Source organism: Sorex fumeus, unplaced genomic scaffold (assembly GCF_029834395.1).
Source record: "Sorex fumeus unplaced genomic scaffold, SorFum_2.1 ptg000061l, whole genome shotgun sequence".
Taxonomy (NCBI): domain Eukaryota; kingdom Metazoa; phylum Chordata; class Mammalia; order Eulipotyphla; family Soricidae; genus Sorex; species Sorex fumeus.
In genome coordinates, this window is record NW_026606118.1 from 54,813,125 (window position 1) to 54,834,624 (window position 21,500).

A 21,500-nucleotide genomic window follows, 5' to 3' on the forward strand; every position below is an offset into this window, starting at 1 on the left:
GACACACCCAGGTAGCTCGGAGAGAACAATGCAAACCCAAACAGCTGGATTCAGGTGGATTAGGATGTGTCAGGGGCTGGGGAATCAAAGAGTGAGCTTCCTCCCCTGAGACCTCCTGCATTCTCCTTGCATGGGTTTCCTTGCAGCCCCCAGAAAATTCTGGAAGCTCAGATGAACTTCACTGCAGGCACCCAAATTCTGCTTTAAGATCATCTCTCTCTCTCTCTCTCTCTCTCTCTCTCTCTCTCTCTCTCTCTCTCTCCCTTTTGCTTTTTGGGTCACACCCGGCGATGCATCGATGCATAGGGATTACTCCTGGCTTTGCAGTCAGGAATTACTCCTGGCGGTGCTTGGGGGACCATATGGGATGCTGGGAATCGAACCGGGATCTACCGCATGCAAGGCAAACACCTTATCCGCTGTATTATTGCTCCAGCCCCTTAAGATTATCTCTTGTTCTCTTCAACTCAGTTTCCAGCCCCTCTTGTTCTCTAATCCTCAACTCAATTTCCAGCCCTTCCATCCTTTCACAAATAAACGTTTTACAGTTATAAGAATGATCATTGCACTTTTCATTAGGCCCCACTATGGACCAAATTTTGTTCTCACGGAAACTGTGAACAACCAGTTCAGTGGCAGAATTCACACCCACATTTCTTGAATGCTAGAGCAGATGTATGACTCTGTTGTTATGTGTGTTTTTATCACACCTCCTCTCAGGGATCAGAATCTGGGTTCCCTGACATACATACATGTGTCACTCCAACTCTTTCAATCCTTTTCCTGGTGTTATCAGTGTCATCTTAATGTAGCTAGGGGACTCAGACTCAGCACAGGAGGGTCCACCAAGCCTGCCTGAGAGGAATCCTCATTCACCTTCTACCATCATCCTGCCGTTTCAGGCTCCATGCAGCTTTAGTCTCTGTGAATATTGTAGAGACCAAAGGGCTGCAGGATAACACTTCTGGGAATATATCACGGAGATGCAAAAAAAGTATAGTAGAAATGACATATATACTTGTATGTTTATTGCAGCACTCTTTACAATAGCCAGAATCTGGAGAAAAAAAAAAACCCTAGTTCCTGAGAACAGATGACTGGTTAAAAATCTTTGGTACATCTACACAATGGAATACTATTCAGCTGTTAGAAAAAAATGAAGTCATGAAATTTGCATATAAGTGGATCAACATGGAGAGTATCATGCTAAGTGAAATGAATCAGAAAGAGAGGGACAGACATAGATGGACTGCACTCATTTGTGTAATATAAAGTAAAAAAAAAAAGGGAGACCAACATCCAAGGGTAGTAGAGATATGGACCAGGAAGATTGCTCCATGGCTTTGAGGCCAGCCTCACATGCTAGGGGAAAAGCCAGCTGAGATAGAGAAGGGAACACCAAGTCAAGGGTGCTTGGAGGGCCTGCTCAGGATGGGAGATGTGTACTGAAAGTACACTATAGACTGAACATGATGGGCACTTAATACCTGTATTGTAAACCACAACACCCAAAGGGAGAGAGAGAATAAAAGGGAATGTGGAGGGGGAATGAGTTGGGGGTAATGGGAGGGATACTGGGAATATTGGTGGTGGAGAATGGGAACTGGTAGAGGAATGGATACTCGATCATTGTATGACTGAAACGTAAGCATGAAAGTTTGTAAGTCTGTAACTGTACTTCACGGTGATTCATTAAAAAAAAACATAAAAACTCTGATGCTAAATAAATAAATAAATAAATAAAGCAATGTAGTCAACCCCAAAAAGGGGCTGCAGGGATCACTCTTACCTGCTATGTGTTCCAAAAGGTCACTGTAGATCAGTGTGGCTCCTAGTGTCCACTTATTTCATAGTGTAAACCCTGTGTGGTCATACATACTCCTGCGACCCAACTCTTACTGGTCTAGGGTTCTTTCTCTCTTTAAGGAGTTTTGCAAGAGAGAAAAGTGATAAGATCGAGTCCACCAAACCTGAAAGATGAACATAGATCTCTAGTGAGGCTACCAGTGGAGGATGAGGGAGAAGGTGATTATCAGCCCAAACTCTTTCTGTTCCTTTTCTGGTGTTACCAGTGTCATGAACTGAAATGTCCTAAAAATTCCTCCATTTTCCCCTTAGGTCCTCTGAGGGGGAAGCTCCTAAATATTATTAGGAGCAACCTTTGAGCACAGAGACAGGAGTAGTTCCTGAGCACCACTGGGTGCAGCACCAACCCCCAACTTCAAAAACAAAAACAAAAATTCCCGAAAAACTCAAGCCATTTATTGAAGAATAGAAACGTATTACCAAATTATCAGGAAAAGTCACTTAATCACTTAATCACTTAACTTCCCGTTAGTCGTCGATTTGCTCGAGCGGGCGCCAGTAAAAGTCACTGTTATGAAATTAGGGCTTGGGATCTGGTGTCCTGAAAGTCCACATTCATGTCAGAGCAAGTAGATATTTTCTCTTAGAAAGAAAGCATAGGCCAGTGGACCCCCAAAGAGCAGCAAGACCTTGGCTCCCAGAGATGATCTTGCAGAGAGAAAAAAAGTTGACTTTTTGGAATCTAAACCCCTGTATTAAAACTCTGATTTTTTTTTCCTAATTCACATAGGAGGCCTAATATTGAAAAAAAATTACTTTCTCTTTGCTTTTCTGGACACATGATTCTATTCTGTCCCATGCATCCACAGACCCATGGCATAAGGGGGCTGTTAGAAGAGAAATTTTGAGAAAGAAAAAGAAATCCAACACTTTCCCTTCTACGGGGCTGGAGTGATAGCACAGTGGTAGGGTGTTTGCCTTGCGCGCAGCCAGCCCAGCTGAGCCGGGTTCAATTCCTCTGCCCCTCTTGGAGAGCCTAGCAAGCTACCAAGAGTATCTCGCCCGCATGGCAAAGCCTGGCAAGCTACCTGTGATGTATTCAATATGCCAAACACAGTAACAAGTCTCAAAATGGAGACGTTACTGGGCCTGCTTGAGCAAATCGATGAACAACGGGAGGACAGTGACAGAATAGTGACAGTGTCCTTTCTATATTCAGAATAGTATTTCCATGAATACTGTAACCTTGCAAGTCAAGCCATTGCGTTTAAATGTTCTAAATTCCTTTTTTTTTCTCTCCAAGTTAGCACTTTAAGAGCCCTGGAGGTAGGGGTGAGGCACTGCTTCACAAAGGGGCAGAGGGAGACTTAGCTCACAAGGGGGATTGTTGTTCCTCCAGGGTTGATTCACTGATGGGTTTTTTTTTGGTTGGTTGGCCACACTTGTGTGTTCGGGGTTTTTTCTGGGCTCTGTGCTCAGTAAGCACAGTTGGCGGCTTTAGGGGGAGTGTATGTGATACTAGGGTTTGAACTAGGTAGTGCCTTAGTCCCTGGACTATTTCTCTGGGCCCTCATGGAGTAGTTGATAGGGGAAATTTACAGGAAGGTGCCTGGATTGAGGGAAGGGAGGGGCGAGGGAAAAGTGGGGATTTGATTAGCTCTCTTTCCAGGGTTCAGGAGGGAAGACAGCAGCCTAACTTGGGGGTGATATTCCCCAGGGGTGACTCTGGTAGGAAGTCGGGTTCGGCATAGCTGAATGAGGTATGGTAGCCCCCTGGGCTCTCATTTCCCATTATTGGGAGCCCCCTCGCACCCCATTCCATTGTTACTCAGTGAAGAGTAGGGAGGCGCTGAGAAGCTGAGTGATTTTATGCAAAAAGAAATTGAGAATTCTTAACTCGATTATTGCATCAGATGAGGTTATAATCCTTAAAGGAATAAATTAAATTTACAATCTTCCCAGTGTCTGGGAGCTTGTCAGGAAGACCAAGAGCAGTTAAAAAAAACTAAACTAGGTAGTTTGTACCTTCATCCCAGGAGTGCTGGGAAGAGTTGGCTTGCTTGCAACAGTTGGCTCTAGGCTAAATCCTAGATGCAACCTCTTAATGAACCTCTTAAATCTAAACCTCTTAAATGAAGCTAAACAGTCCTTTCCATCACAATAGGTTTGTTGTGAATCTAAATGGTCAGAGAAAAAACTTCCCTAACTCCCTTAAGATACCCAGTCAGTGTATTTCTTGCTGGTGCCCTAGAGCAGAAAAAACGCAAAGAAAGGACCTTAACCAGGCTGAGGTGCTGGCCTAGGACCAGCTCTCAGGAGCCACAAGCTCCTTCCTGGGGGAGAAATGAACAGATGCCCCTGCCCCCCTGCTCCATTCCGTTATAGAGGACTGGAGGTTTAGCCCTGATTCTTATTTTTGCAAGTTCCCATGCCGGAGAAAAACTACAGGTCCTAAATGGTGAGCTGAGCATGGCAACACAAGCCCATAGTGCTGCCCCGGTCCTTTCAGAGACCACATCTGACATCCGACCTGTTCCAGGTGAAGTCTGAGCTGCTAGGACCCTGCTGGCTACTCACTGAGGAGTTCTCTTGTGCCCCGAGAGGGCCTGCACACCAGGGTGAGCCAGGCTCACAAGGGCTTATTGCAGGCTGAACTGGATCCTTGGCTCCCTGGACCCCGTTCAGCCTCCATGGCCTAGTAAGAGGGTATTATTTTCTTAGCTCAAATTGCTGTTTCCAAGTCATTATTTCTCTACAACGAGAAAACAATATTGGGTCTTATGTAATATCAACCTCAATGAATCTGGAAGTGATCACGAAATGGGTGGATTTTTTTCCCCTCCTTAAAGAGGAGAAAAATAAATTTGAGATTGTTTGCATATGGCTGAGAATATTTATGAACTATTCCTCTTGTTTCCTCATCACATATTTTATGCACTGCATTTGTGTGTGGTACAGAATAAATCTTTATGGAAGGACTGAAGGAAAGGAGAAAGCCATTAAAGAAACAGGTATCTGTCATATACCTGGGTCCTTAGCAGTGCTGGGTCTTGGGGGCCCCTGACCTCAGGCCTGTTTTCTAAGATCCAAGAGTTACCCTTTTCCTGCTGCTTTTTAGAAGGAATTCGAAGGAATGTACATTCTCTTGACATTTTGGTTTTTTCCACACTTGCATCAGAGCGGAAAGTTCAATGCCTAGAGTTTTAGGACCCAGGTACTATCAACCACAAGAGATTATTTAGTTCTCTGAAGACCAGATTGAGCCCCGGCCTGAGGAATGAGCTGGCAAGTAGGAAGGGAAATTCTGGCAGAGACTGTATTGGTGCTGGCATTAGTTATTGGATAATGGGCAGTGGTATGGAATATCCCCCTCAACGTGTGCTGCACGGTTTATCCTCTGTCCAGGTCTCTCAAGGCTGCTGGTCCCTTAGAAAGATCTGGAGGGAGTGCAGAGGACTGGCTGTGGCTGTGCATGAAATCATTAAGCAATTAATTTCTTCCTCCGGAGACTCATCTCAGACATGGAGTCTTTCAGGGTTTTCCATTCCCTGCCGAGCCCTGATTTTTTGAGGGGTTCTCCCAAGTAGTGCTCAGAAGGTCTAGGGGTCTCTTCAAGCCATTCTTAGCCAACTGGACCTGCAATTAAATGAAGGAACCCATGAAGGAGTCTGAAGATGAAGGTTAATTGGAGCTCCACAGTGCTGGGAATCACCTGGGCCACTCCAGAAATCCAGGGGGCGTTGCAGGGCTACACCTTTTGGTCGTTGGGAACCGTGTGATGCTGAGGATTAAACTGGGACCAAAAAGGCATACAACGTATGTGTGTGATCCTCTGTACTGTCTCTCGTGGATTTTTGAGAAATGTATACTGACCAAAGGTGTTAGAGGAGAGGCAGTCGTGTGTGGAAGACTGCCACATTTGATACTGCGGTGGTGAAGACTGTCACCAATTGTTGACCTAGAATGCACCGCCCCTTCCCCCCACGCCAAACCAGAGGAGGCAGTTTTTCCTGCAGTATTTAAGTTTATTCTTATAAAGGCCTCCTAAGGGTTAGGGATTTTTAGTCCAGTCGTTGACATGAGAAGATGAAAGTGTGTTGAAGTTAAGGATCTTGCCCCAGCTCATACTCTATTAAGGGCCAGAATCAGGGATGTTTCCAGAATTTGTTGGGTCTGAAGCCAATATAATAAATACAAATAAAGCATTTTTAAAAATCCAGTTTAAGACCTTGGAAGAAGCCCAGTCATGGGAACTAAGGGACCTTGAAGCTTAAACTTCAGCAGTATGGCAGTAAATTCACCCTGACAGGGCCAAAATGTAAACATGAAGTAAATGTCAGGCTGCATGGTCCCTTTTCTGCTACCTCATCTCCTCTGTCCTCCACCATCATCAACCAACACCCTCCTAAGGCTAATTACAAAAGCAATCAATAAAATCAACACACAGAGGATGTCTTCAGAACATGCCAACACCCGAATTATGGTTGGAACTTAGTTGGTATGTCACAGCTGAAACATCGGAGACAACCAGGCCTATCATCAAATTCTATTGTTTCACCTCAAGGGATCACGGGGGAGACAGCTGAACTTGATCCAGACTTCATCCAGAAGTTCCTACTTACAAAAAGCTTCACTTGCTGTTCTAGGTTGCCTTAGGAAGTGGCATGAGAGTTTTCAGACACGAGTACCAACTTGTTTATGTCATGAACACCAACTTGGCTAGAGAACCAATTTGACCGTCTTGGGTCTCTAAGTGGCATTTAGAATTACAGCCATTTGCTACAGTGTCATTTCCCATCATTGGTCTCTTTCCCTCAGAATATCAGTTGGCCATACTTCAATGGGTACTCCATTTTATTTTATTTTTCTTTCTGCATTGTAATCAGGATTTTGTCCTCCATAACTGAGGGGGGTGGGTGGGGTGGAGGGATCTGAGGAAGTAAACAAACCCAGTATAAATAAAGACACTCTGGTGGGGATTTGGAGGAAGCATAATAGGTATTGTTGCATATCCACCCTTTGCTATTGCCGTTGACTAGGTTTTCACTCCCATCCCAGTCTAGACAATTGCTAAGGGGAATACAGGCATTTTCCCAGCTCTGCTTGTTCTGTTCTCCCAAACTGGAAACACAAAGCAGATGATGAAGTGCATGTTCAAATACTGCACCAGGGAGAAGGAAGTATTGAGAAATTGTTCATCCTCCAGCCTGTTTTTAAACATTCCAGAAAGCGTTCAGTTGATTTATCTTGGGCTGGAGTTATTTCATTGTCTCAAACAAAAGGCCTTCTCTGAAAAGACAAACTCGGGTTATGTGAGGAGGAGTTGCTAAGAGGAGACACATTGGGAAGATCTGAACAAGGGTATATAGTCTTCTGGTCTTTTCTTTTTGGAACAAGGCCTCTGGCTTTTATCTACTAAAATTAACATTAGGATAGATTGCCCCATTCTCTGTGTCACTAAGCCTTAGTCTGGAGAAAGCAGCTGTAGTGGTCGATGGCACTGATGACACAGTGACCAATTTCAGCCATCTCCGCTCTGTCCTCCCAATTCAAGGGGAACGCTCCAGGTTCGGTGTTCTAAGCTGTGCAGGCTGTGAGGATCTGGGGATACACGGATTGTGACTTCTGGAAGTTTTTCACTTTGAAGTATTTTGTCTGGCTCTTGTGTCTACTGAAATTATTTGATAGGTAGATAATTATTTAGGCGGTGGGGGAATGGGGGTTACAAGATATAAATGTTTCCTGCCACGTTTTCTTCCTTTTGGTAAATGTTCCTGGGACTGCACTTTACAGGCATCTCTGTAGGTGTAGTTGGATGTTCCCAGGCAAACCCAAGGACAGGTGCATTGATACCTCCATTTTGGGTAACTCTTGATTTTTAAAACAACCATGTAAATTCAGATGTTCCTCCCTTATCACTGGTGACTCTAATGGATCAGCACCCATGGTCCCTTCCCAATGGTATGTGCTAAAAGAGGCTGGTCTCCTTTCTTTCTTTCTTTCTTTCTTTCTTTCTTTCTTTCTTTCTTTCTTTCTTTCTCTCGCTTTTTGGGTCACACCTGGCATTGAACAGGAGTTACTCCTGGCTCATGCACTCAGGAATTACTCCTGGCAGTGCTTGGGGGACCATATGGGATGCTGGGAATCAAACCCGGGTTGGCCGCATGCAAGGCAAACACCCTACCCTCTGTGCTATTACTGCAACCCTATCCTTTCCTTCTTAAGTTGGGCAAACTGTAGTTAATACCACTACAAGCCATGGTGCATATCTCTTTCCTGGGACCTTTATTTATATATTTATTTAATTGTGGGGGAACCACACCCAATAATGCTCAGGGCTTACTCCTGGTTCTGTGTTCAGAAATCACTCCTGGCAGGGATGAGGATGTGGGTATTCAGCTGCTTGCAAGGCAAGTGCCCTATCGGCTATACTATCACTCCCTCTCCTGGAACCTTTAAACTGTTTCCAGGCACTAGTAATTTCTTTGAACAAAATTATTATGTAGATTGATTGCGGAACATTGAAAAGCTATCGATAAAGCAAAGTAACAAAACAAAAATAGACTTATCATTGCATTTCCTGCAGGTCAGTGCTATGAGTATTTTGCTGTACATCTAAATGACTATACTTCTGGTTTTTATTTTTTTTTTCAAAAAATAGGATTGAGTGTTTTTCAGTTGAGGTTTGCTTTTTCAGGCCACTGAATACACTTCTTCTGCACTGTTTTGTATTCATTGACCTGGTATTCTGTAATGTGAGGGGAGCTGGCAGTGTGGCAAGAGGGACAGATGATTTTTCTGAAGCTCCAGTGACTGTATTCAGTTTCAAGAGGGTTGACTAAGGACATATTTGGTTGTTCCCTCCTAGCCCTTGAGAAAGGCCTGACCAAGGTGCTGCAGAAACTAAATGACTACCTGAACACCCCTCTGCCAGAGGAGATTGATGCCAACATTTGTGGAGATGAAGACAAGTGGTCCCAACGCAAGTTTCTGGATGGAGATGAGTTGACCCTGGCTGACTGTAATCTGTTGCCCAAACTCCATGTGGTCAAGGTAAGAATGGTGGACAAGTGTCTACCCATCATGCTCATCAGCTTCATAACCATCTTAGGTTCAGGTAAATAACAAATCAAGGACAATGTCACCTGCTGGTCACATTTCAGGACTCTGAAGTCACAGTCACAGGAGTAGGCATCTAAAGTCAGCTGTGAATGCTGACTGTACAGCTTCTCTGAGCATCAGTTAGTTTCACCTGTAAAATAAACACATATTTCTGAAATTTAAGTTTTTGGGAGAGTAAATATGACACTATAGTATAGGTATTTGGAATACGTGATAGACCAGATAGAGTTATAGTGCTATTAGTGGACCATGTAGAGTTAAATGCAATCATATCACTCCTTTTCCTTACCTCTTTCTCAGAGGTGTTTACTGGACACTCCCTCATATCTCTATTAAATACCTCCCTCTTCTACATGCAGCTTCTGTGCACAGACCCACCTTCTAATCTGCCTAACAAGTCCCCATAGCAGACACTCATCATCTTTCCCATATCCCAGTCAAAGAGACAGAGGTCATCTGAAATGACATCCTGTACTCCCTGCACTTGTTACACTATCTTCCACATGATCCTTTTCTATATGATTCCTGGGATTTGACAGTCGGAAAGAGGGGGATCCCATGGTTATCTCAAACAGCCTCTCAGCGTAAACCAGCCCATTTCCTGTCATGAATGTGCTAGGCTTCTATGCAGCTGTGAGTGACATTTCTATTGATGAGGAGTCCTTTGACTAGTGGGTCATCCTACCACTTTGAATGACTCTCAATAGTGAAAAATATCCTAAGCCCAAACACATCTCCTGGCTGTTCCTTGGTCTCTGGAGAAACATAGGGAAAGGCTGTGTTCTTTCATCTGTTTCGAGGACAACAGTTGACTCATCCAACATTCTCGAAACCCACACTCTTACATACTTTCCTGACCCTCACCAGCCTAGAGAAGAACATGGTGTATTTTTTTTCTAACAATACTCTGACATCATGGTTTGGATAAAACCACATCTCATGGTTTCCAAATAAGCTCTGTGAGGATAGGGCCTTATATATCTCATGGTTTTATCCAAACCAGTTCTGTGAGGGTAGGGCCTTCTCCAAGTAGTGTAGAAGTGCAGTTGGGCACATGTGGTAGACCCTTTAATAATTACTCATTGACTGGTCATTTAATTGTATCATTTACAGTTTTGTGATACCCAGTTTATGTCCTTCTCCAAGAAGATTCAATTGGAACACTTATTGGCTGGAGCGATAGCACAGCAGTAGGGCATTTGCCTTGAACACAGCCAACATGGCCGACCCGAGTTCGATTCCTCCACCCCTCTCGGAGAGCCCGGCAAGCTACCGAGAGTATCTCGCCCACACGGCAGAGCCTGGCAAGCCACTCATGATGTATTCGATATGCCAAACACAGTAACAACTAAGTCTCCAATGGAGACATTACTGGGCCCGCTCGAGCAAATTGATGATCAATGGGAGGGCCTTTACTTACTTACTTTTATATATACCTTTACCTTTATTATCTGATTCAATATTATTTAATCATTTGCCTGTCTGTTTCAGTGGAAGACCTGAGTTATAAATGCAGGCTTCCCTCAATCAGAACATACACTAGTTTGAGTTGAGTGTATATGAGGGGGACACTGGTGCCACCCATGGGCTTGCCCAGAGTGGAGACTGTATGTCAGGACTACAGAACTAAGCAAACTCACCTATGGACTTGAAGGATTTGAAGAAACAGTGAGATCAGAACTAAGGCAATGGTCACTGTGAGGTCTAATCAAACAATTTCATTTTCATTTTGAAGCAATTACTTCAATAGCTCTACTTCAACACCACCACCACCATCTCCTGTTTTCTTTTCTTGAGCCAGATGGTACCATAAGATACCAAATAATTCTGGTCTAGACAGAGTGATAGGATGGAGAGATCCTAGATGGTCCACATTCTGTGCTGTCCACCAATTTGAAATGTGAGTGGGCAGATCATCCCATCTTTGTAATTCATTTTTCTGATGCCTTATGGAAGAGATATGTAGAGCTGAAGAGAAAGTATAGGGGGTTAAACTGTTTGTCTTCCATGCTGCTGATCTGGATTCTATTCCCAGGACTGCAAATAATCTCCTGAGCACAGAGTCAAGAGTAAATCCTGAGAGCCACTGGGTGTGATCCAAATCCCTCTCCCTAAGAAAGAAGGGATGCATATTCTGCTCCTTCCTACCGCCCTTCCTCCTCCTTCTCTTGTACTCACAACACTTAGGTCTTACACATTGTCCTACAAATGATTTCTACATTTACTTCCTGCCCTGAAGCACTGGGTATAGTCCACTCTGTTCCTGGAAAAAGTTCAATGAGTTTGTGACCTGGAGAAGCTGGAGGTCAAAGAGCATATGGACTGCAACGGGGATGGAGTTGGGCCTCGCCTCCTGTCTCCTTGGATTTCTGCTGATCTGGTTTATCAGATCCCAGAGGCCTGGCAAACCTCTGAAGTGCAGAAAAAGTGAATGGGAAGCCAATTCAGCCCTCCAATTTGTCTTCTGGTGCCAAAAGTTAATGTGAGCTATGGTTGCTAACCGTTTTCATATGAAAAAAGCAAATGCAGTACACGAGCATGGATGTTCCTGTGCAACCTCTCCTTCATGCTCTCTCTCCCTCCTTCAAGGTTCACTTTCAAGTTCATCTTTGTCTGAGGAATCTGAGTGGCTTCTGGCCCAGGTGCTCACAGAGACCCTCTTTGAACTTGCACTGCCTGGGTCCCTTCTAGTGATCATCCCCTTATTTGCGAGATCAACTCTTGTTTGTTCTGTTATTTTGGTTTTTTGGCTATGCTGGCGATGCTCAGGGCTACGCATGGCTTTTCGCTCAGGGATCACTCCAGGCAGTGTTCCGGGGACCATATGGGAATCCAGGTCAGCTATGTGCAAGGCAAGCGCCTTACCTGCTATACTATCTCTTAGGTCCTGTGTGAGAACACACAGCGGGTGACACTCAGGAAGTGCCCTGGCTGTGAGTGCACCCCAGAGAGGAATAGGAAGCACACTGGAAGAAACAGTTCCCTCTGCCCCTGCAGGGGCTCTCTAGCACTCTCTTGGCAGAGCCTGACAGGGTAGGTGACAGACTTGAGGTGTGTTTGTCTCAACCCCAGGTCCCACGGGACCTGACAAGGTTAGCAAAAGACAAGGTTTAGTCTGGAGATAAGCAATAGGAGTTGAATTTCTGGTTCATGTGGGATTCTGGATGTGGGGCTCCTTTATCATTTACACAGAACCGAGGGGCAAAGTGAAAAGAACTGTGGATTCTTTTTTTGGGCACTATAGCAAGTATTAGCAATTACTTAATAGGTATTGGCTGATTACATTCATTTCCAGTGCAGCCATTTTACTCTTTCCTAGATTCAGCTGGTTTATTGCTAAAACACTTCAACATGTACAATTAAGTGATTTCATTGCCTTTGGTATTAAATTCACCTTGTCTGGTGCTAAAAATGTAATTGAGATGGTAAAAATGCTCATCGAATAACCAACTTAACCTCTTCATCATTGTCTCATGTATAAAATGAGAATATAGTGTCTTCCCTGGGACTATAATGCTCTAATGCAGTCATTTAGAGATTTAAGTCGCTTGCTATAACAGGAGCAGAGCACATAGCAAATAGATGTTTGATCGTGTCATTCCTCTTACCAACAGTGTGACTGAGATTGTTGAGGGTAATGAAATGAAGCAGCTGTGGTTTCGGTCCTTAAACTCTCACCAGCCAAGGAGGAGAGACAAGACATTCAAAGCAGAACTATGATTCACACTAGAAGGCTGCTTAGTGTGGTCACGAACAGAGGAGAGTGGAGGGGAAAACACATCCTCCCTGGGAATCCGTGAGGCTGAGCTTTTCATACAGTGGGTCATTGTTCACCCAGCACAGCCTTGGGGAACCCCACACATCACTGACAGCAAACCCAAAGTGGAGTCACTTGTGGGGAGAAGAAGGGGGAAAGTCTCTGAGTGGGAGGATCTCAGGGACTGTGGTCTGATGTGCTTGCTAAGAAGAAAGCAAGGGGGAGGAGTTAGGACTCTGTGTGTGAGAAGAGAGGTTGCTCTTGGCAGTGTCCATCCTAGCAGTGAGTGCAAGAGGTGGGACTATCTAAGGCACAGGTCCCCGTAAACAGTGAAAGTTAAGATTCACACATTGCCCACATCTTTGCTTGAGATGTGTATTTTCTTATTTTTGAGTACATTGAACCTATTCTGGGGAAATTACCTGCACATCTCTGCTTGGGACATGCATTTTGCTTTTTTTTTCTCCACTCATTCGAATCGTGTGTTCTCTCTTGAACACTTATCTCTCTTCTTCCCTCTTATTCCTTCCCAAATAAACCTGTTTTACTTCAGGGAAAAAAATTTCAGAACTTCCAGATGTTGCCAGCAGAGCATTAAGCCCAGAGTAGTGCCTTTCTGAATGCAAAGCCCTATATGACTGCCTAGATCATGTGACCACGAAGCTGCCCCAGTGAGGAAGATATAATGGAGACCTCCCTGATCTAACCTAAGAAGAAATTAATGCAAACAGGTTAATATTAGGTCTCAGTGAATTTGAATCATATTGAATTGGAAGCTTATTGAAGATGTAGACTGTGCCAGACATCCCTCCAAGTAAAGAGAAATTAATTTATTGGTAATCCAGGCTAGCTCTAATCAGTACCTTCACTCTATAGATACAGAGGGTTGAAGAAGTGAAGGAAATATCCAAGCTCACATATCTGTTAAGTGGTGCAAATCCTGTCTGCTGGAGTCCAGCTGGTGCTTTTCATCACTATTTAACCACAACTGTTTCTCTCAATACAAGCATCACTTCCCAAGTCCATAAGCCCCAAGTGGTAGACTAGCAAGGTGGCAGACCAGGGAGAGATTCAAAATCACTCTTTACTCCCTCCTAAGCTTACTAGACCCTACCTATAAATACTTACCACTAACTCACTGTTTATGTGTTTTCCCTTTTTACAGATAAAGACACTTTTGTAAAACAAAATGGGAAAAGGGGGAAAAAAGCACTGTCTATAGTTCTATCAAGCAGGCATAACCAGTGGTAATATATTGGTGCATATAACTCTGGAATTCAATATACATTATCTCCAAACATGTTCTGCTTCATATTCAACTGAATCATCTTGAATTTTCCTGCAAAAAAGCCATTACATTTGTTTATGATGATGAATTGATTTGTTCATATATGCTTGGCCATTTGTGCCATGTGCTATCTTTTGCTATCCGCAGTAGTTCTTAATCCCATCCATGTAGCCAAACATACATGAGCATCCACAAATGTATCTGAAGAGGGATAAGAGGCCCTAGAGCAGAACCAGGGATCAGAGGGCCAATTCCATTTACTGGAACAATATAAAGTAGAAAGAAGGCAGTCCTGCCACCGTGCACACAGGCATTCTGGTCTGTGGTGGTGCTGGTCAGGTTCTCCTTCTGAGCACACATGCAACACTCATGCCACCACCAACTTCTCAGTCATTGGTTTCTTGCGTTCATGCCACCTCTGTCCTGTCATCTCTTTTGTAGATCGTGGCCAAGAAATACCGCAACTATGACTTCCCAGCTGAGATGACAGGCCTGTGGAGATATCTCAAGAATGCCTATGCTCGAGCTGAGTTCATCAACACCTGTGCCGCGGACCACGAGATTGAGTTGGCCTATGCGGATGTCGCCAAGCGTCTCAGCCGATCCTGAGCAAAGCCATCTTGCCCCCTTGCTGCTGCAGAACTCAGCTTTTCCCAAAGGACTCTGGCTTCACCGGCTCCTCTTCTGCGCATTGCCTCAAGAAACATTCTTTGTTCATTTGTTTGTTTGACTTATCCAAATCCAACAACCTCTTGCTGGCTCCATCAGAACTCCAGCCTGCTGCCTTGTACCAACATCAGCCACTTCCAGCCTGATTACACAAGAATCTGCAAGCAGAAATTTTAAGGACCAGACAAGCTCTCAATTTTCAGGTCCAGTCTGGGCTCAGTGTCTTTGAGGTGATTCTCCTGGAGAATTAACCTATGGAATTGTCACCGCCCTTTCCCGCCAATATCAAAATATCTCCTTAGGTGCATTAGAAACACCCACACACTGTCCTCTTACCCCCTCTTCTTTGCCACTCTTTGCCATGGATAAGCGCCATCATAGTTCTTATTAGAAAGAGACCCACTTCTTTATAAGGAGAGAGAGAGAGAGTATGAATGGAGAAGGATAGAACAGTTTGTGACTTTGGGCATCTGGTAAACACAACTTAGGTCACTGGCTGCTACTCTCTGACACTCCTATCCTGGCATCAGTACAGAGATGCTGATGACCAATATTGAAGACCACTTTAGATACAGTCTCCATTCACTGCAGCATTTTGAATGTTGAGGTACTCTCTGGCTCCTGGTCAGTGCTGACCTCGTTTTTTGTGCCACTCAGGCATGCTGTGTAAAAAGGGAAATTTCAATTTTAGATTGGGTGACATGGAGAAAGGGAGGAGAAAGGGGGAGCAATGTTGATGCCAAAAGGCCCACAAGGGTCTACCAGCCATGGGACTTGCTTGCTTAGAACCAGTTGTTTCATGGGAGATTACTTGTCTTGGTCTTACTATGTTTAGCCATGAGTGAATTTGGGGTTTGTGAGAAAGCTGATGGGAGTGGGGACAGAGGGATGCAGGGAGGAGAGGGTGGAGATAAAGGAGTTCTTTATGAGGGTTAAAGTTCCCTGGGAAGTCTTTACAACAGCTCTTTCATGATCCAACTAAGTCTTGGCCTGGTAATTTTATTTAACAACCAACCTGATACGAAAACTCTCAGAATGGCCAAACATGACTTTCTAATCTTCTAGTTATTCCATTTCCAGACACAGATTTCCTCTTTGGGTGTTCTGTGAGGTTCAGTTGCAACTTTTGATGGGTAAGACTACTCTGAGGGGGAGGTGCCATTATGAGTTACCTTAGGAAGAAAGTCTGTAGGCCTTTCTGACTGGGAAACCATGTGGTTTGAACTCAAAGAAAGTAAGTACGTACCCATTTGAGTTGATTTTTCTCTCATCTGACTCAACTGCCATTTCATAAAAAGGCGAAAAAAATTTAGCTAACACTTCTTGGTAGTTCTCTTTAAATTTCACCTTCTTGAAAGGTTACCTGACTATGAGCAGAGGGAGCTTTGCAAGGGAAACTAAGAATAATGAGCTAATCATCAACTCCCTCTCCGATTGATGCCCCGAGAGAAAAGTTACTTTCTACGCATGCTCCCCTTCAACAATCAGCCCTTCTGTGTTACTGGCTGGTCTGGAGTGAGGCCCCCAAGTGCCAGAAAGCCCCAGAACTTGTCTCATTTCTCAACGAGGGCTACATAGGTTCTTTCCAGAGAAACATCAGTGGATTCTAACACAAAGTCTAACCTTGAACTACCTGCCTCTAGGGATCTCTGAAGGAAAAAGGGGAGCTGTTGACTGGAACAGAGTGGAGGAAGCAGGAACACTCCCTAAGCCCAGTGGGGAAGAGGAAACATCTTGGGAGGACGTTTTATAAGCCACTGCTTTGAAAGGCAGAATGAGTTGATTCATTTCCACCTCTCCAGAAGCCTTTCCACAGGCTGCCTGGAAACTTGTCCCCAGAGATGTTTATAAAGGAGAAGGGGGCTAGGAACCAGTCCTTTATACTGCGGTGAAATGCCCCGCGCCGTCTCCAGGGAGATGAAAGCTTGAATGATCCCAAAGGCCTTTTAATTTGGGTGAAACATTGTATAAAGGAATCATGAACTTAGCAGCACAGGTAAAAATGCCCCACAAGCAAGAGGCCATTTCCTTTCCTGAGAGACAAGGGCACTGGGCACTATTCTAGAAGCAGGCCTGTGAAGTGCTACCCCACGAGAAGGCAAAAACAATATTTTAAATGTGGGTGGGTGGGTGTGACTCCAACCCCAGGACTCTGATAGGAGTGACCATATTTTGAAATTCGGAATCAGCAATTGGAGAACCCTTAAACAGTCTTTAAATACAAGCAACCAAACCAAAGCAATATTGTTTCTGGTTAGTTGAGTCTGTTTTACCTAAATCTTAATATTAAAGCATTGAGGGTGGGACTGTTATAAATTGTAACCACTTAAAAAGAAGGGGAGGAATCATGGATGAAAGGCTCTTCTGGGCACTCCAGGATCTTTTGATTTTAGCAGGAGATAGTGCAATTCACAATTGGCTTTGGAACTTTAATATCTTCTCACCAGATTTATCAGTGTGTTTTTAAATAATAATAACATTTCCCTCTGATTATTTTTTTCAAGAGATCTCTCCAGATCTGTCAGCTTCCTTTTACTTTGACCTCTCCCATACTCAACACAATACCTTACATGACAGTATGATGACATCTGTTGGTCTTCCAAGAACCAAGTCAGAGACTGAGAAGACCTCTTAATTCCCGCCTTCGACTTTCACCTCCCAGCACTTGTTTTTTGGAGAGGGGGTGGGGAGTGTAGGGGAGCACAGTGTGAAGCAAAGGCAAAAACAAGAATCAAATCAGAATGATGATACCCATGTCAGTGTGGCCTGCCTTTCAGATTAGCCACAGATAGAGCTGCCTCACACCTAACTCTTGAACCAAACACTAAGAACTACTCCGAACACTTACTCAGCTACACAATCTCAGATGAGTTTCAGGTTTCCAGGAAATGACTGTCCTTAGCCTTCCCATCCAGTGTTGCTGGGGTCATTGGGGAGCTACAACTTTTCATTAAAAAATGCTACTCCAGGAGAGACAATTCCTGAGTCACATTTTTTTTAAGCATTTGTCAGACGAAACAACAGAAATTTCATGAGCAACAGTGCCACTGACCCCCTCCGCGGACAGACTGTATCAACTATCTTCAAGTTGTTGCAGCATGGACTAAGTCTGAAGGAGACCCTGAAGAACTTCACCTCCCCAGAATCAGCAAGAACCAAAGAAACAGAATTAAAGGGGAAACTGCAGCGAGAGCCCTGGAAGAGGCGGTTCCTTCTCCCTCCAGAGAAATTTTCCATCAGAAGAAAATAGAGTTTGTATCTAAACTGAAATTTGCCTTGAGGCAGCAGCTTTCCAGTTGCTCTTCTGTGCCTCACCCCCACTCACCTCTACTCACCCGTCCTTAGCCCTGTTTACCTCTATTTACCCTTACTTACCCCCTACTCACTTCTGCTCACTGCTACTCACCCCTGTGCACCATGCTCACTGTCCAACAGCCATTTCATTAGTAAAACGAATCAAGATGCTCAAGTTTCTCCACCTGTCAGTAAGTTCACTGAGTCCCAAAGGATGTCTTTCTAATTTGGGGAGTATGACATTCAAACAAATCTGAAGCACTAAGGTAAAAAGTGACATGAAGAGAAAAAGTGTGCTCATACCAATTCCTCATTGCGCTCAGAGCCTCCAGACTTCTCCCCACTTCTCTCCAGCTTTCAGATCACACTCCTCATGCATCACACTCCTCTCCCCTCATCAAGGCTCTTTTTCCCAGTGTAGTTTCAGGATACATTGAAGAATGAGAGTATAATCCAAAATGTACATAACTTTATTTAATGTTCCTTAATAAAATTGAATGTGACACTCCTCTCCCCAACCCCAAAATAAGGTAAAATGTTGCCTTGGGCTAATCTATGTGACTATTAAAACAACCTTTTTTGGGGGGGAAAACATAGTTTTAAGGATCCAATCACCTAAATTATTTTTATCTAGTTAAAGATTTTGCAACATTGACTATCACCTGTTTGCCCTATTTTATAAGTGAGGAAGCTAACTAATTTAGCAAAAGATGCCTAGCTTTGATAAAAGAACAAACATTTCACTTTTCAAACACTCCAAATGACGGTTACTTGATTTTCTCACGACCTTTAACTGTGTTGATAAAATAACAGGACTTGCTTTCAAGCCTTAAGAAATGTAAAATGCCTTTTAATGAAGATATTGCTGAGTGTTTTCCTCTTGAATCTGAACCAATGATAAATGTTTCCCAGTTTTGATTGGTATTGACTGATTCAAATAAAGTTGGTTTATTTTCAAATATTAAGACAGTGATCATTAGACTTTTTATTTGAGATGGGTATTTCTCAGTAAATGACAAAAATATTAAAAATATGTTTTGTTTCCAAATAAAGATTCTTTTATTTTCTCATTATAAAACAGAACATGCATGGGACTAGGGGCATAGTACAGCAGGTAGGGCACTTACCTTCATGTGACCAACTCAGGTTTGATCCCGGCACAGAGCCAGGAGTACGTCCTGAGAACTGCTGACTGTGGGGCTCTCAAAAAACAAAAAACAAAAGGTGTGGGGAGTTGGGAGGGGGAAGGAGAAATAGTACACCAGGTAGAGTTCTTGCCTTGCATGCCACCTACTTGGGTTCGATCCCCTCCACCCATTATGGTTCCCGAAACATCACCAGCAGTGATCCCTGAGAGTAGACCCAGGAGTAAGCTCAGAGCACTGCTGAGCGTGGGTCACTCCTACCCCACCAAAGGAAAAAAAAAAAGAAAAAGAAAAAAAGTCCAATTGTCTTAAAAAAAAATCAAAAGCAAGTAAAAAGAAAAGGAGGCAGAAAAGAAGTAAAAGCCATAAATTTATGGTCCATATACCTAAAACCTATTTTTTTCTGTTTTACCAGAGCTAAAACTTTGTAGTAGATGGCCTGTAACTTTTGAGAAATTTATGCTTCTTTATACTTCTAATTTTATTTCTTATCTATATGGTCATCTAATTGGGCTGGAGTGATAGCACAGCAGGTAGGGCATTTGCCTTGCAAGCATCCAACTTGGGTTCAATTCCTCCGCGCCTCTCGGAGAGCCTGGCAAGCTACCGAGAGTATCCTGCCCTCATGGCAGAGCCTGGAAAGCTCCCCATGGTGTATTCTATATGCCAAAAACAGTAACAAGTCTCACAATTGAGACGTTACTGGTGCCCTCTCAAGAAAACTGATGAACAACAGGAGGACAGTGCTACAGTGCTACATGGTCATAATATTGGCAGAGTGTTAGATTAGAAAAATAAAATGTTCTTAAAGAAAGAATTTACTGTTATGTGAAGATGAAATATCAAAGAATGGGTCACCACAATATAATCCTTTCATAGGCCTGATCTTCCATAGGCCTGATCTTCCACTCTCATCTTACCACTATGTGTACTTCAAATCCAGTGAAAAGTATACACCCAACCCCTGCTTGAGAAGATTAAAGCCCTGCCACAGAGGCGGGGTGGGTTCAGGGGGATGGGGTCGAGTTGCAGGAGGGATACTTTGATCATTGGTGGTGAAGACTGGGCACTGATGGAGGGATGGGTACTCAATCACTGTATGACTGAAATGTAAGTATGAAAGTTTGTAAGTCTGTAACTGTACCTCATGGTGATTCGTTTAAAAAAAAAAGATGTGAGTTTTTTTTGTTTGTTGTTTTTCTTTGTTTTGTTTTGTTTTTTGTTTTTTGGGTTGCATCCAGTGATGCCAGGGATTACTCCTGGTTCTGCACTCACAACTACCCTGCCCTGTCTGCTTCCACCAACCACCTGTGACCCAGGGATTACACACACAGAAGACCCACCCTACCGGTACCAGATAAATACCTCAATGGCAGACCTCCACTACCTCCACTACCCAGCCGACGCCATGCTCCAGGATGCTCCAGGACGCTTCAAGGCCACACAACACATCATAAGACAATACCCATCTTCCAGGATTACCTCACCATATTTGATAGGGTTCAAATATGGTTTGAACCGTGGGAACACCTGCAAGGGTGATTAGAGGCTGTCCTAAAAGCCTCTATCTCTCTCGGAGAGCCTGGCAAGCTACCAAGAGTATCCCGCCCACACGGCAGAGCCTGGAAAGCTATCCGTGGAGTATTTAATATGCCAAAACGAGTAAATAAAATGGGTCTCACTCCCCTGACCCTGAAAAAGCCACTAATACAGCAGCGTTAAGAAGGATGAAGGAGGAGAGGCTGATAAAATCTCAAGGCCGAAGTAGGCTCCCAAAATGAAGAAAGACAAAAATGACAGTCTGTACTTTCAATGCATGTACACTGGCATCGGATGCATCAATTGAAGATGGGATGGTACAAGCGTGAAAGATCGAGTACAACGTCATTGGTCTGATCGAGACAAGAAGGTATCAATCACATCATGCCGTTTTTGACACTGGAGAAGAACTGTTCCTTGGAACATGTGACAAAATAGGCGTTGGTGATGTCGGTGTCCTTGTCAACACGAACTTGGCCATAAACATTGATTCATTCAAATGTCTAACAACCTGAATTGGACGATTACACTTGAGTAGATGTGGCTCACTGCCGGCAGTTTCTATCTTCATTGTCTATGCACCAACATCCAATTATGATGAAGGAGAAATTGAGAAGTTCTACATGGAGCTGAAGAAGTTCTATAAAGAAGACCACACCCTCTACAAGATCATTGTCTGTGATTTTAATGCCAAGATAGGACTGAGAAGATCAGTCGAAGAACTCCACATCGGGACCCATGGCCTAGAATGGAACGAACAGGGTGAGAGACTGTCTGAATTCATCATGTCGACCAAGACCATCCATGGTAACCCACAGTTCCAGAAGGCTGAATCTAAACATTGGACTTGGGAGTCTCCCGGTGGACAGTTCCACAACGA

At 43.8% G+C, this 21,500-nt stretch overlaps 1 protein-coding gene across 2 annotated transcripts in view; it reads left to right on the forward strand.

The window, feature by feature from the left end:
• The window catches only part of CLIC5 (chloride intracellular channel 5), a 165,054-nt gene extending 146,533 nt beyond the window's left edge, over positions 1–18,521 (forward strand). For both annotated transcript variants that reach the window (XM_056126136.1, XM_056126137.1), the window contains exons 5-6: positions 8,675–8,859; positions 14,415–18,521. In XM_056126136.1, the coding sequence (XP_055982111.1) occupies positions 8,675–8,859; positions 14,415–14,582 (353 nt within the window). In that variant the 3' untranslated portion in view covers positions 14,583–18,521. The remainder of the gene's footprint in view (positions 1–8,674; positions 8,860–14,414) is intronic.
• The last annotated feature ends 2,979 nt before the right edge of the window (positions 18,522–21,500 follow it).